Raw genomic sequence first — 16,386 nt, forward strand, 5'->3', positions numbered from 1 at the left:
CTTTGAGAACGTGGTGGTGGTGATGAGTCACTTTCTTGAACCACTGCTGTCCATGTGGTGTAGGTACACCCAGAATACTGTTAGAGTGGGAGTTCCAAAATTTTAACCCAGTGACAGTGGGGCAAAAATGAATGAATGCCGACATTGTTGCAAATCAGGATGGTGTGTGGCTTGGAGGAGAACTTGCAGGTGGCGTTGTTGCCGAGCATCTGCTGCCCTTGTCCTTCTAGATGGTAGAGGTCACAGCTTTGAAGATACTGTTGAAGGAGCCTAGGTGAATTGCTGCAGTTCATCTGGTTTATTTTACAGACTGGTGTCATTATGGGCTTGTGGTGGAGGGAGTAAATGTTGAAGGTGGTGGATGAAGTGCCAAGTAGGCTGCTTTGTCCTGAATGGCGTTAAGCATCTTGTGTATTGGTGCAGCTCCACTTATCCACGCAAGGGGGGATTATTCTCTGATTTATGTCTTGCAGATGAAGGATAGACTTTATGGCGTCAGGAAGGGATTTACTTTCCGCAGGATTCACAGTGTCTGACCTGCTCTTTTAGCTGCAGGATTTTATGGCTAGTCCAATTCAGTTTCCGATCATAGTTAACCCCAGGATGCTGATAGTGGCCGATTCAGTATGGTAATATTATTGAATCTGCCCTACTATTGCTGAGCCTTTCTAGAATTTTCCATTGCTTTGATTCAGATTTCCAGCAGCTGCATTGGGGGCAAGGCCTGAGCAGGCTATTGAGTTGGATGATCAGCCCCATGATCATAATGGATGACAGAGCAGGCTGTGTGGAGTTGCATGCTCTCCACATGTTTGCATGGATGTTATAACCTGCCCAGATCCTATTGGCTGGGGACAATTGGTTATCCCATGTTCCTTGGGGAATGTGAACTTCCCCAATTTTGGGGGGGGGGGGCAGGCAATCTTCAGCAATGCAGCTATATAAATAGAGCTGACCGGTGTGGTACTGGCTAGAGAAGGAACCAGTAGTGAATTTCTGACACTGTGACCATATTGTTATAAATAAAGCTACTTTCTGTTTGACTCTATACGTCCGTGCCAGATTCTTCGTGGCCCTCACAAAAGTGGATTTCCTCTGGATGCTCTGGTTACCTCCCACAGTCCAAAGATGTGCAGGTTAAGTGGATCATAGATTCATAGGATTGGCCTTGCTAAATTGTCCTTTCGTGTCCACTGGTTAGGTGGGGCTATGGGGTAAGGGTGGGGGTGTGCACCTGGGTGGGATGCTCTTCTTAAGGGTCAGTGCAGATTCAATGGGTTGAGTGGCCTCCTTTTGCACTGTACAGATTCTATGATCCTATGAATAGGAACATAGTCCGGTGAAAATACTTGATAAAATGAGATAATACTCCAAAATTAATTCAGCAAAAAACGAGCGGCAGAAATTTTACGAAGTTGCAAATTTCAAAGGTTTCATTTACTGCAATTTACTGATTGGAATAATGTCAGATGTCCTGTGCAGAATTCACTATTTGATAATAAAGCTGTACTTTTTTCTTCAGATTTACAAACTCCTGAAATACTTTTGCTGAGGAACCTGAGCTATGCCAAGGCTGGACGGTACGAGTGCAAGGCCAGTAATGAGGCAGGAGAAAAAAGCTGCTTCGTTAATGTTGCAATTAAGCGTGAGTCACCTACCTGAATAAACAAAATCAACTAATTTGGGAATTGCACCCAAAAGTATATATCCAACAGTAAAATTTAAGTGGGGTTTATTCACAATTGTCCAGATTTTGCTGCTGTAACGACAGTAAAATTCTCAGGGTTCACGATTGTTACTCTGTAAAATTGAGAGGAACTTCTGTTGTCCGAATGTGTGTCATTAGAAGGGGGATTCCAGATTCAAAAGGTCTGCTTTTGAAGACATTGTATGTGGACATAAATTGGAAATCACTGGATTGAAGTGAACTTCTATCTTTTCCATTCTTGTTCTCACTGTAAAATCCTTTTCAAAAAGTTAAACCTTGTTGAACAAAGTGTAACTAATTTTTTAATGGCATGTAAAGTCATAATGATTGCTGAAGCAGCACTTTGGTCCTGAAAAACTAAATCTATATTTGTGGAATGTCAAATTTCTCTATTCCAGGATAGGCTGCAAAATCCGGGCTAATGAAATCTATCGTGGCAAAGACCCCGATTTGATACTTTATGGGGAAAATGAAGAGATTTGTGCCATGTCACTTCTTTTTAAATTCAGAATGTGCCATTTGAAACAAAATATAAAAGTTATCTTTTGAAGTAAATTCTATGTATGCAGCCTGCTTAACTACAGGGATCAGAGTTCAAGTATGACAGAGTGACAAAATAAAAATTCTGAATTCGCAATTATAATGTTCATTACAATTGAGCACAGACCAGAAATAAGTTTTCTTTAAGAAACTAGTGGAAAACTTATGTCATCAAAAAGTGTTTCTTTTCAAGAAGAGTGCCAATATAAACATATATTTATATTAAAACAAGCATGAGCATTCTTGTCTTCAAATTAATTTAACTGGACACTAATTTGACTAACTAATTTTATTTCCAGATGTGAGAGATCCTGGGATCATCGCTGGTACAGTTATTGGAGTTATTGGGCTGTTGTTAATTTTCCTTATCGTGTGGTTCACATTGTACAGGGGGAAAAAACATAAATATGAGGAAGAGGAAATGCCAAATGAGATTAGGTAATGTTCCAATCAATGGCCTAAATGTACACAATCATGATAGTTTATGTGGGCTTTTAGGCCTGCTCTCCTGTGGATTTTGAATATTAACAGTGGCCGTGTCACGGATCAGTATGAGGGAAATCTCACATAATTCTAACCCTACTTTATACACTGGTGCAATGTTTACATTTCAGATGCTGTTTATTCTTATGGGTTCTAATCGTGTTCTTGTGCCGCACAAACATTTTTGTCACTGTGTTTGATGCTGCCGGCGATGGTTTGAGAGAGGTTACTTTCTCGAGGTCATTCCTAAAGTTTGTTTCATACCAAAGGCAGCACAAATAAGTCTATCTTATATTTCACTTTTCCAAACTTTAATTTGTTTGCCCTGTCAGACCCTTTTCACACAGCGAAAACAGACTCGGGCTCGACAGAGTTGTTGGATATAACCCTTTATTTAAACCATGAGTTTATTACTTGCAATGGAAGCAGAGAGTATCTCACTAAGCTTCTTAGGCTTTGTGTTGCCCAAGCGTTGTGGTATTGGTACAATAAACGGAAGATAATAACTGGAGGAGTGTGATTTCCAGATTGATGGGAATTAATGCTGAATTTTAGGATCCATGAGATTAGAGTGCCAAACACTTTTTCCATTTACCGTTGTTATTAGTCAATTGGGCAGCACGGTAGCCCAGTGGTTAGCACTGTTGCTTCACAGTGCCAGGGTCCCAGGTTCGATATCCCAGCTTGGGTCACTGTCTGTGCGGAGTCTGCACCTTCTCCTTGTGTCTGCGTGGGTTTCCTCCGGGTGCTCCAGTTTCCTCCCACAAGTCCCAAAAGATGTGCTTGTTAGGTGAATTGGACATTCTGAATTCACCCTCTGTGTACCCAAACAGGCGCCGCAGTGTGCCAACTAGGAATTTTTCACCGTAAATTCATTGTAGTGTTAATGGAAGCTTACTTGTGACAATAACAATTAAAGATCATAGAGTTCTTCGCTTCTACCTAAAATAATTTTGAATCCATTTTTCAGAGCTGGGAGGGAACAGTGTCTAAACACATTTCTCATACACTCTGCTCACTCATTGCACTGCGTTGCTGCAGTATGATATTTATGTCAGCAGCCATGCGTTTTCTCAACCTTAGATGGCAGAAAATAAACAGCATTTCTGGTCTGACAATCGTTTAGGTTAGAAATTATTCATTGAATTAATTGCACAATAGCAAACAAGAACAATATATTTACTTTAGTTATAGATTCTCTTTGCAATACTGAAAGGAACAGAGCAAAATTTTCTGTGCTGCAAACTATTCAGCAAGCATAGCTTTGAGGTTAAGGATCTCTTTTTTGGAGGTGAAGGAAGATAGAAATGTAACCGACTTGGAGTAAGTAAAAGGCAGAACAAGGGGGAAGAACAATTGAAAGATCTGTGACAGGGTGATGGGCAGGAGAGATTAATTGACAAAAGATTTCATGGTTCAAAGGCTAGGAGAGGGGAAGGAACAAAAGATTACTCCAGATGTGTGTGCGAATAGCAGAATAATGGACAGCTGTGTCCAAAAGCAACTAAATGGAAAATAAGATTAAGACCAGCATTTACAAAACAAAAAGTAACAAAATGAGGGGTAGAATTTATGGCCTGAAATTGTTGAACTCAATGTTGAGTACAGACAGCTGTAAAGACCATGGGCTGGATTATCCGACCCCTCGCCGGGGATCCCGCGCCGCGAATCTCGGGATCGCGAGCTCCGACCCCGGTCTGCCGATTCTCCAGCGACCGCAGAATCTGCGCCAAAGGCACCGGCGCGGTTCGCGTGTGGTCTTACCCGGCGGGACCTCGGTGTTCATGCTGCAGGGGCTGTCCTGGTGTGGGGGAGGGGTGATCGGACTCTGGTGTGGGGTCTCCACGGTGGCCTGGCCCACGATCAGGGCTACCGATCGGCCGGCCGACTAATTCCGGGATCGGGGGAGGGGGGGGGGGGGGTGGGGGGGTTGCTATGTTCCTCCGCGCGGGCCCCTGTAGGGCTCCGCCATGTTCCCCGGGGGGCCGGCACAGAGAAGGCAACCCACGTAGATGCGCAGACCCGCACCGCCCGTGCTGCCGCCTGCATTGGCAGCTGGAGTTGTGTGAGGCACTCCAGTGCCATGCGGCGCAGGATCGCTGCTCCGAGGGGCCAGATGACGCCGTCGTAAAACACTTCGGTGTTTACTACGGTGTCAAGACATAGGGGCAGAATTAGGCCATCAGGCCCATCGAATCTGCTCTGCCACTCAATCATGGCTGATATGTTTCTCAGCCCAATTCCCCTGCCTTCTCTCCATAACCCCTGAAGAACCTATCTATCGCTGTCTTAAAGACACTCAGTAAGTTGGCCTCTACAGCCTTCTGTGGCTATTGCTTCCAGAAATTCACCACCCTCTGGCTGAAGAAATTCCTCCTCATCTCAGTTTTACAGGATCGTCCCTTCAGTCTGCGGCTGTGGCCTCGGGTTCTAGTTTCTCCTGCAAATGGAAACATCCTCTCCATGTACGCTCTATCTGGGCCTCTCAGTATCATAGAATATAGAACATAGAAAAATACAGCACAGAACAGGCCCTTTGGCCCACAATGTTGTGCCGAACTTTTGTCCTAGATTAAGAACAAATTAATCTGCACCCCATCATTCTACCGTAATCCATGTACCTATCCAATAGCCGCTTGAAGGTCCCTAATGTTTCCGACTCAACTACTTTCACAGGCAGTGCATTCCATGCCCCCACTACTCTCTGGGTAAAGAACCTACCTCTGACATCCCCACTATATCTTTCACCATTCACCTTAAATGTATGTCCCCTTGTAATGGTTTGTTCCACCCGAGGAAAAAGTCTCTGACTGTCTACTCTATCTATTCCCCTGATCATCTTATAAACCTCTATCAAGTCGCCCCTCATCCTTCTCCGTTCTAATGATAAATGGCCTAGCACCCTCAATCTTTCCTCGTAAGACCTACTCTCCATTCCAGGCAACATCCTGGTAAATCTCCTTTGCATCTTTTCCAAAGCTTCCACATCTTTCCTGAAATGAGGCTACCAGAACTGCACACAGTACTCCAAATGTGGCCTTACCAAGGTTTTGTACAGCTGCATCATCACCTCATGGCTCTTAAATTCAATCCCTCTGCTAATGAACGCTAGCACACCTCTTCACAGCTCTATCCACTTGAGTGGCAACTTTCAAAGATCTATGAACATAGACACGAAGATCTCTCTGCTCCTCCACATTGCCAAGAACCCTACCGTTAACTCTGTATTCCGCATTCATATTTGTCCTTCCAAAATGGACAACCTCACACTTTTCAGGGTTAAACTCCATCTGCCACTTCTCAGCCCATCTCTGCATCCTATCTATGTCTCTTTTGCAGCCGACAACAGCCCTCCTCACTATCCACAACTCCACCAATCTTTGTATCGTCTGCAAATTTACTGACCCACACTTCAACTCCCTCATCCAAGTAATTAATGAAAATCACAAACAGCAGAGGTCCCAGAAATGATCCCTGTGGTACGCCACTGGTAACTGGGCTCTAGGCTGAATATTTGCCATCCACCACCACTCTCTGACTTCTATCGGTTAGTCAGTTCGTCATCAAACTGGCCAAATTTCCCACTATCCCATGCCTCCTTACTTTCTGCATAAGCCTACCATGGGGAACCTTATCAAATGCCTTACTAAAATCCATGTACACCATATCCACTGCTTTACCTTCATCCACGTGCTTGGTCACCTCCTCAAAGAATTCAATAAGACTTGTGAGGCAAGACCTACCCCTCACAAATCCGTGCTGACTATCCCTAATCAAGCAGTGTCTTTCCAGATGCTCAGGAATCCTATCCCTCAGTACCCTTTCCATTACTTTGCCTACCACCGAAGTAGGACTAACTGGCCTGTAATTCCCAGGGTTATCCCTATTCCCTTTTTTGAACAGGGGCATAACATTCGCCACTCTCCAATCCCCTGGTGCCACCCCTGTTGACAATGAGGACGGAAAGATCATTGCCAACGGCTCTGCAATTTCATCTCTTGCTCCCCATAGAATCCTTGGATATATCCCGTCAGGTCCGGGGGACTTGTCTATCCTCAGGTTTTTCAAAATGCCCAACACATCTTCCTTCCTAACAAGTATCTCCTCGAGCTTACCAGTCTGTTTCACACTGCCCTCTCCAACAATATGGCCCCTCTCATTCGTAAGAAAAGTACTCGTTCAAAACCTCGCCTATCTCTTCAGACTCAATACACAATCTCCCGCTACTGTCCTTGATCGGACACACCCTTGCTCTAGTCATTCTCATATTTTTCACATTTGTATAAAAGGCCTTGGGGTTTTCCTTGATTCTACCTGCCAAAGATTTTTCATGCCCTCTCTTGGCTCTCCTAATCCCTTTCTTCAGTTCCCTCCTCGCTATCTTGTATCCCTCCAGCGCCTTGTCTGAACCTTGTTTCCTCAGCCTTACATAAGTACCCTTCTTCCTCTTAACAAGACATTCAACCTCTCTTGTCAACCATGGTTCCCTCATTCGACCATCTCTTCCCTGTCTGACAGGGACATACATATCAACGACACGTAGTGTCTGTTCCTTGAACAAGTTCCACATTTCAATTGTGTCCTTCTCTGACAGCCTATGTTGCCAACTTACGCACTTCAGTTCTTGTCTGACAGCATTGTATTTTACCCTTCCTCCAATTGTAAACCTTGCCCTGTTGCACGCACCTATCCCTCTCCATTACTAAAGTGAAAGTCACAGAATTGTGGTCACTATCTCCAAAATTCTCCCCCACTAACAAATCTATCACTTGCCCTGGTTCATTACAAAGTACCAAATCCAATATGGCCTCCCCTCTGGTCAGACAATCTACATACTGTGTTAGAAAAGCTTCCTGGAACTGGAATCACTGCACAAACACCACCCCATCCAAACTATTTGATCTAAAGAGTTTCCACTCAATATTTGGGAAGTTGAAGTCACCCATGACTACTAACCTGTGACTTCTGCACCTTTCCAAAATCTGTTTCCCAATCTGTTCCTCCACATCTCTGCTGCTATTGGGGGGCCTATAGAAAACTCCCAACAAGGTGACTGCTCCTTTCCTATTTCTGACTTCAACCCATACTACCTCAGTGGGCAGATCCTCCTCGAACTGCCTTTTTGCAGCTGTTATACTATCTCTAATTAACAATGCAAACCCCCCACCTCTTTTACCACCCTCCCTAATTTTATTGAAACATCTATAACCAGAAATCTCCAACAAGCATCTCTGCCCCTCTTCTATCCAAGTTTCCATGATGGCCACCACATCGTAGTCCCAAGTACCAATCCATGCCTTAAGTTCACCCACCTTATTCCTGATGCTTCTTGCGTTGAAGTATACACACTTCAACCCATCTCTGTGCCTGCAAGTACTCTCCTTTGTCAGTGTTATCTTCCCCACTGCCTCACTACACACTTTGACATCCTGAACATCAGCTACCTTAGGTGCTGGGCTACAAGTCCGGTTCCCATTCCCCTGCCAAATTAGTTTAAACCCTCCAGAAGAGTACTACAAAACCTCCCTCCCAGGATATTGGTGCCCCTCTGGTTCGGATGCAACCCGTCCTGCTTATACAGGTCCCACCTTCCCCAGAATGCACTCCAATTATCCAAATACCTGAAGCCCTCCTTCCTACACTATTCCTGCAGCCACGTGTTCAACTGCACTCTCTCCCATTTCCTAGCCTCTCTATCACATGGCACCGGCAACAAACCAGAGATGACAACTCTGTCTGTCCTGGCTTTTAACTTCCAGCCTAACTCCCGAAACTCGTTTATTACCCCTTTTCCTACCTATGTCGTTGGTACCAATGTGCACCACGACTTCTGGCTGCTCCCCCTCCCCCTTAAGGATCCTGAAGACACGATCCGAGACATCCCTGGCCCTGGCACCTGGGAGGCAACATACCTTCCGGATCTCGCTCGCGACCACAGAATCTCCTATCTATTCCCCTAACCATTGAGTCTCCTATCACTATTACTTTTCTATTCTCCCCCCTTTCCTTCTGAGCCCCAGAGCCAGACTCAGTGCCAGAGACCTGCCCACTAGGGCCTTCCCCCGGAAGGTCATCCCCCCCCCCAACAGCATCCAAAACGGTATACTTGTTTTGAAGGGGAACGGCTACGAGGGATTCCTGCACTGTCTGTCCGTTTGTTTTCTTTCCCCTGACTGTAACCCAGCTACTCTTGTCCTTGGGTGTGGCTACCTCCCTGTAACTCTTCTCTATTATCCCCTCTGCCTCCCGGATGATCCGAAGATCATACAGCTCCAGCTCCAGTTCCCTAACACGGTCTCTGAGGAGCTGGAGTTGGGTGCACTTCCCGCAGGTATATTCAGCGGGGACACCGGTGGTATCCCTCACCACCCACATCCTACAGGAGGAGCATGCAACTGCCCTAGCCTCCATCCCCTCTTACCTTACAGAATATAGCTGCACTGTGGACCAACTGGAACTCTGCCCTCCGATTCTGCTCCCAGTTAGCTGCAGTCTCTGTAAACTCCCGGCTCCCTTCACGCTCTGAGGAAATGTAGGAAATTAACTTAAAGAAGCACCTTGCTCCCTCCTCACCTCACTCCCTCAGTCACCAAACTCTCAAATGCACCCAAATTCAGCACTCAATGCAAACAAAGTCTGCACTGTAACTCGCTCAGATATATACTGTGACTAGCCTCTGAAAACTGGCCTAATCCAATGACGTAATTAACAAACTCCAGCTGCAAGTAGCTACAAGTAGAACCTTTGTTTAAAGCTGATTGAAAATTCACCTTCTTCGCAATCAAACAGCAACTTTTAAGTTAATTAACTAAATAACAGAGACTTTAGATAAAAATTAAAAATGAACCCTTAATATCCCTCAGTCACCAAACTCTCACTATAGCACACAAATTCAGCACTCAGTGCAAACATCCTGTAAGTTTCAATAAGATGCCCCCTCATCCTTCTAAACTCCAACGAGTATAGGCCCAGAGTCCTCCACCGCTCCTGATATGGCAAGCTCTTCATTTCAGGGATCATTCTTGTGAACCTCCTCGGGACCCTTTCCAAGGCCAGCACATCCATCCTTACACACAGGGCCCAAAACTGCTCACATACTCCAAATAGGGTCTGCCCAGAACCTTATTCAGCCCCAGAAGTACATCCTTGCACTTGTATACTAGCCCTCTCGACATGAATGCTAACATTGCATTACCTTTCCTAACTGCCGACTGAACTGTACATTGACCTTAAGAGAATCTTGAACTAGGACTCCTTAGTCCCTGTGTGCTGCTGATTTCCTGAGCCTTTTCCCATTTCAAAAATAGTCTATGCCTCCATTCTTTCTACCAAAGTGCATAACCTCACATTTTTCCACCTGTTATTCCATCTGCCACTTCTTTGCCCACTCTCCTAGCCTGTCCAAGTCCTCCTGCAGCCACCTACCCCTGCTTCATCAATACTACCTGTCCCTCTGTATATCTTTGTAAATTGCCGAATCGAAAGATGCGGTGGTGTTCTAAAGATCCTTGACTTTCAATGATAATTTTCTCCACAGATGCTGCCTGTGGCCTTTTACCATTTATTCCTATTAATTCCAGATTTCCCGCATCTGCAGCATTTTGCTTTTGTTGGACTTGAAACCCGTTCCGTGACTAAACCCATGTAGTAGTTTACTACTGACTGAGCCTTAGAACCAGCCAGTATAGATTCAGAATGACCGATGAACTGGTGAAGCCTGCCAATTATAAACCCACAACACTATCCTCCAGCTACAGGATTGCCCTCAAGACAGATTACAAAAAATTGCAATCCTGGCCCTTATGCAGGCTTAGACAAACGTTCTATTCATTCCTGGACAAAGAGCACCAAAATCATGTTTGCCCACACATGCACAACTGTCCCTTACAGTGAGTTTTAAGACATGGTTCAACCTGTTGAGATGTCTATTAGAATCATAGATTGATTACAACATAGATGGAGACCATTTAGCTCTTCGAGTCTAAACCAGTTTTATTTCTGCAGCATTAATTCAGCTTTTACCACTTGCCCACTCTTTCCCTATAGCCCTGCATACTTTTTTCCTTCAGATGCTTTTTCTCATTCTCCTATGCGTCAATCTCTCTTTAACACACACTCAGGCTGTGCATTCCAGGTCTAATGCTACATAAGAATGCTTTTTTTCACATCACTTTTAATTTTTAATGGAACACATCATGGCTGGTAGGAAGTGCTTTTTTGAAGTGTTTTTTTAATGCACATCACACTCTCAAAGTGCTGGACCTCAAAGCAGCTACACCTGACATTTAAAGATGTCATATTTCTATTCAAAAATATTTGTAAAATATAGGTCTTATTGTTACAAATTTAATTGAATCACCTCATTTATCTCACCGTTCCTCTCTATGAAGAGAGCAGCATCCACACCTTTAACTTCACAACTCAGGAGCCTCAACATGGGGAATTGCAGCTGGCAACCAGCTCCAATGAACTGCCATCTCACGCAAACACGGGATGTAAAGTCAGATTTGTTGTCTCTTTGTATTCTCAAGTCAAATGTTGGTTTATGCTTTGTTGCTTTCTCTCATTGCAGGGAAGATGCTGAAGCACCAAAGGCGAAGCTCATCAATGCACAATCTTCTGTGGGGACAGCAAGCACAGGCTCTGGTTCCAGTTCAGTCAAGTCTGCCAAGAACGGAACCCCTTGCCCCCAGCAGCCTCGAACTGGGGAGGACAAGACACCCGTTGCTTACACACCAGCAGAGGAAGCCAAGGTTGACCAGAGTGTGCCAAACCAGGCACATATGAAAAGAATGGGAGCAGTCCCTGTCATGATACCTGCCCAAACAAGGGCTTTTCAAACTGTGTGAGCATTGATTAGGAAGGGGAGATGCTTTATCAGCCTAGCGTATTGGGAAATTTTGTGACCGAAGTAAACAAATCAAGTCAAAGGCTGAAAAGTTTGAGCTTCCCTCCACCTTTCAATTTTCACAAAAGCAAATGTTGACTTTAGATTTACCGAAACTCGGCACCTTCTCGTGTACTGATTTCATTAGGGAAAAACTCCAGAAAAAGGAGATTTCAATTGAACACATGAATCTACTTTGTGCAACAAAGTTCTTAGGTAAGCTTCACTGACTTGATCTTTCTCATTCTCTCACACGCGCACACACACACACACACGAGAAAATGTTTCATTCCAACTTGAACTGAATTCTGTCAGAATTTGCTGCACCTCTGGAATGGTCAAATATGAGGGATATTTGTAACATATTGTTCAGAGCTCGGTAAGTGATACGTTATTTCAGACCACTATTGAATGCAAAGAGAAGCTCAACATTGTATATATGACCTGTAGTGCTCTGACATGTGACCTGCTGCTGGTATTGATTTTGTAAATGTGCCCTGGAATACTCCAATGTGAACATTTCTGACAGGCCCAATCCCTGATTTGTTCCATACATGTTCACGAGTCCAAGCAATATTGGCCATGTCTGATTTTGAAAAATCTTCTGTCCATTCCCCAATGGTTGCAGGCTGTGCACACATTAAACACATACACTCACAGCAAAATACACCAATGTCGAATAACCTGTGAGCTGGAAATCTGTAATTAGTAGTTGAGCGCATTTTCATCCATTTGAAAATAGACATACACATCACAGCACTGATATATCTTGATGTGGAGATGCCGGCGTTGGACTGGGGTGGGAACCGTAATAATTGTTTAATGTCACAAATAGGCTTCAGTGAAGTTACTGTGAAAAGCTCCGAGTTGCCACATTCCACCGCCTGTTTGGGGAGGCCGGTACGGGAATTGAACCTGCGCTGCTGGCCTTGTTCTGCATTACAAGCCAGCTGTTTTCACTCACCCGATGAAGGAGCTGTGCTCCGAAAGCTAGAGAGTTCAAATAAACCTGTTGGACTTTAACCTGGTGTTGTCAGACTTCTTACTGATATATCTTGACATAGCTCAGTAAAAGTGGCATTGGAGGATATTGGCTCCTGGTAAAATTCTGAAGGTAACAAATATTTAAATGAAACACTAATCTCTCTTCGTGCCAAACAAGTACAGTTATGATGTTTAAGCATGTAGACAGATTGCACAAGCAAATAAGAAATCTTTGCTCTTGCACATACCTCTTCATTCACCTGAGGAAGGAGTAGTGCTCCGAAAGCTAGTGTTTGAAACAAACATGTTGGATTTTAACCTGGTGTTGTAAGACTTCTTACTGTGCTCACCCCAGTCCAACGCCGGCATCTCCACATCATTTAAACAAAACCTTCTATTTCTTTCTCCTTCAAATGCTTATCTAGTTTTTGCTTAAAGGCATCAACTTAATTTGCTCTTTATGGTATAAAGCTCCATATTCTGACCACCCACTTGGTAAGACTGTTTCTTTATTGGATTCATAATTGACTATCTTGTATTTATGGCTGACAATTTTGGACTCCTCTGCTAGCACAAAGATCTCCCTATATCTACTCTATCAGACCCCTTTGTTATTTTAGATTATTCTATTAGGTGGTAAAATGTCCTTCAGAAATGAAAATCGCTTATTGTCACAAGTAGGCTTCAAATGAAGTTACTGCGAAAAGCCCCTAGTCACCACATTCCGGAGCCTGTTCGGGGAATCTGGTATGGGAATTGAACCATGCTGCTGGCCTGCCTTGGTCTGCTTTCAAAGCCAGCGATTTAGCCCTATGCTAAACCAGTGGAAATATGCAGCCCTTACCTGGTCTGGCTTATATAGTGACTCCAGACTCAGCAATGTGATTGACTCTTAAATGCCCTAGCAAGCCAGGAAAATTAAGGATGGATGACAAATGCTGGCCTTGCTAGCGATGCCCACATTGCATGAAATATATATTTTTTAATGCTGATGTAACATCAGCACTACTGTAACTGGCTTTAATTAGTTTCAATTACACTCACAGGGAATTTACATTTCAGTAGAACTGTGAAGGGAAAACATCTGCTGACAGTATTGCATCTGAATCATGCAGATACTTTCTGCTAACTTAATTATATACTTTTTACCTTAATAACATCAGTGAAAGAGAATCAAGTTTGTTGAGAGAGTGAGATTACCACAACCAGTCGTATAATACTCGGAAGGAAATCTTCTCCAGATGGCTCTTGGGTAATAATCAATCATCATAAATCTGTTGTTCTTTCATTCCACTCGTGTTTAATCACTCCTTATACAATACTTTGCCCCAACGATAAATTTCATTGTTATGTACATATGTTATATGTTGTTTTCAGCCTCCCCAAAAAAATCTGTACTTGACGGGCATTACATTGCCCTCGGAAAAAAAAAGGGAGTTGCACTTCACCTTGCGTTGCCTCGGTCTTGGTAGAGATAATGGCTCAAAAAATCTTGTAAAAATGATAGTGAGGCTAATGATGCTTGCTATTATTGATGTACAAATACCACAGCAATTTCAGGTGAGGACAGATGTGCAATGAAGCACATAGATTCAGATGTCGCTGTCCTAACTGTGTTGCTCTGCTGCTAACTTTTTGAAAATACAATTTCGTGACTGGCTCCCATTTAAATATATTGAGCAGTGAGAAGTTGTTGTATTTGCATGGTAGATACATTTCAAACTTACTATAGGAAGTTAGATCAATTTAGTTGAAGCCTATGAAAAGTCCGAATAGCCCGAAAGGCATTAATTACTGCCAGTTAACCTCTCTGGTACTGAAAGGAAACTATTACAGGTGAGGAGCTTCAATCCACTCTACTGTCCACTTCCTGGTTCAATTTGTGCGCTGTTCATTCCACAATCCTTCAATCTGATTGAACAGAATAACAACTGGGGACCTCCTGAATCACTCGGGTGCAATATGCCCTTTAAAGAGTGTTGTACCCTTTTCAGCTCATACTTCCAGCAGCTTTAGAGCATGGTGATAAAAGGGGAAGGGATGTCCAGCAACAGGCGGAGTCTTTGTCCTGCCACAGCAATTTCTAGTCCATAATGTGTGGCTAATGAACAAATGGGCTGTGTGTACTAGATTTTAGAAAACAGGTTTCAGCTAATTACCTTAAGATGCCCGATCATTGACAATCACTTTTCATCTTTTACTCTTTGATGTTGCCTTAATGCAGAAAAGGCAGCCCAAGAATTCTTTGCATGAAAACAAACTGCATGAACCATGGTGCACGCTTTTATGTAATCACAGACATCTCTAAAGATTGGATGCTAGCATATGACAAAAATGCTTTGGTACTAACAACACTGCAAAAAGACCTAGGAAGCACAGAATCCGTAACAGTAATGGACAGTGAATTCATATTTATCCAACATATGGGATATGGTGCAACATATTGGAATTCAGGGACATGGGCCAAGTATAGTTCAGAACCATTGTGCTCACGTCACTCACACAGTATGAACATCTTTCAAAGCAGATGTTGTCCACTTACTGAGATTCACCATGTAATTAACCAGGGAAAACTAATGTGCAGACATGTTTTATATTCTGTATACCTACCCTGCCCATACTGTGAAGGAACAATGAAGGGAAGTTTGCAAGGTAACATTCTGAAAAAATGTCTTAAATTATTTTTTATCAGACAACCAATTTGGTAAATGTGCATTCAAAATAAAAATGAGCAGATATTTCTCTATGCAACTAATCCAGTGCCACAGCATATTGGGGATATACCATTCTGATCAAAAGGGACACAAAAATCTAACCAGGATGCCTGATGCATGCAGACAATTTCAAACATTTTGTTTACTTCTATTTTTATTTAATATATTTAAATAGTTAGAAACATTTGTGTTCATTATTCTGTAAATATTTGCTTAAATATGTTTTAAAATACTGCCAAATTCCATCATTTTTGTTAATGAGAGGAAGTCTGAATGCATCACTTGATGAAATTAGTTCTGAAACTATTGGCTCTTTACCTTTCTCAAGCACTGCGTTTTCTCTCTTGCAACTTGGGGAGTTGCAGATTTTATTGTACCCAAAGTATAATTTAACTGAGCAACGCTGTGAAGGTTTGAACATTGGTTAAGCAAATTTAATTCCTGACCCGAATTATTTATAGCCAAAGAAAGCTAGTGGCGATTTATTTGTTGCTGGGATCAGCTGTTACAGGGCAAAGTTCATTGATTTGATTTTTCTTGCTTCAAAATCGTGAAAATCACTTGACTGGCTGTGGTATAGAATGCCGTTTAGCACTAGCAAGGAAGCTTACCTGTGAAAGATGTTTGTTTCAAACTTCAAACATCCTGAAATAAACTAGCAAAGGATTTGAGGGTTTTTTACAAAGTAAAACTTTAAGTACATTTTTCGTTAAAAGGGAGAGAAAGAAAGCTTTGCGTACATCAAACACGACCTCTATAAAGGGAAATATATTTAAATACGAGCTGCTTTCAATATTTAACGTTACAATAATCACAAAACACCAAACCATAATGCTGTTTAATTATCCAAAACTTTCCAGTGTTTAATCACTCAGCTGTGTACTTTGTGAGAAGGTTTTCACCGCTTGTTTTTTGAAAATTAATTTTAGCTTTTGAAATGCGTTCTCTAAATGCCATCTTAATCATGAGTTGTAAAAGCCTAATGGAAGTATGAAGTTTCATAGGTGTATAAAAAAAACTGCTAAATATAGACTTCACTTCCCATTTTTAAAGGCATTCTTTTCCATTCT

At 42.9% G+C, this 16,386-nt stretch overlaps 1 protein-coding gene across 2 annotated transcripts in view; it reads left to right on the top strand.

Annotated features, from left to right (window-relative positions):
• Positions 1 to 12,474, top strand: part of LOC119954448 (CXADR-like membrane protein) — a 165,310-nt gene extending 152,836 nt beyond the window's left edge. Inside the window, exons 5-7 of one of the 2 annotated variants that reach the window (XM_038779666.1) lie at positions 1,523 to 1,645; positions 2,548 to 2,686; positions 11,304 to 12,474. In XM_038779666.1, coding sequence (XP_038635594.1) covers positions 1,523 to 1,645; positions 2,548 to 2,686; positions 11,304 to 11,580 — 539 coding nt within the window. In that variant the 3' untranslated portion in view covers positions 11,581 to 12,474. The remainder of the gene's footprint in view (positions 1 to 1,522; positions 1,646 to 2,547; positions 2,687 to 11,303) is intronic. The other variant, XM_038779667.1, reaches the window with a different exon arrangement.
• Positions 12,475 to 16,386: the final 3,912 nt, after the last annotated feature.

The sequence above is a fragment of the Scyliorhinus canicula genome, chromosome 19 (genome assembly GCF_902713615.1).
Source record: "Scyliorhinus canicula chromosome 19, sScyCan1.1, whole genome shotgun sequence".
Taxonomy (NCBI): Eukaryota; Metazoa; Chordata; class Chondrichthyes; order Carcharhiniformes; family Scyliorhinidae; genus Scyliorhinus; species Scyliorhinus canicula.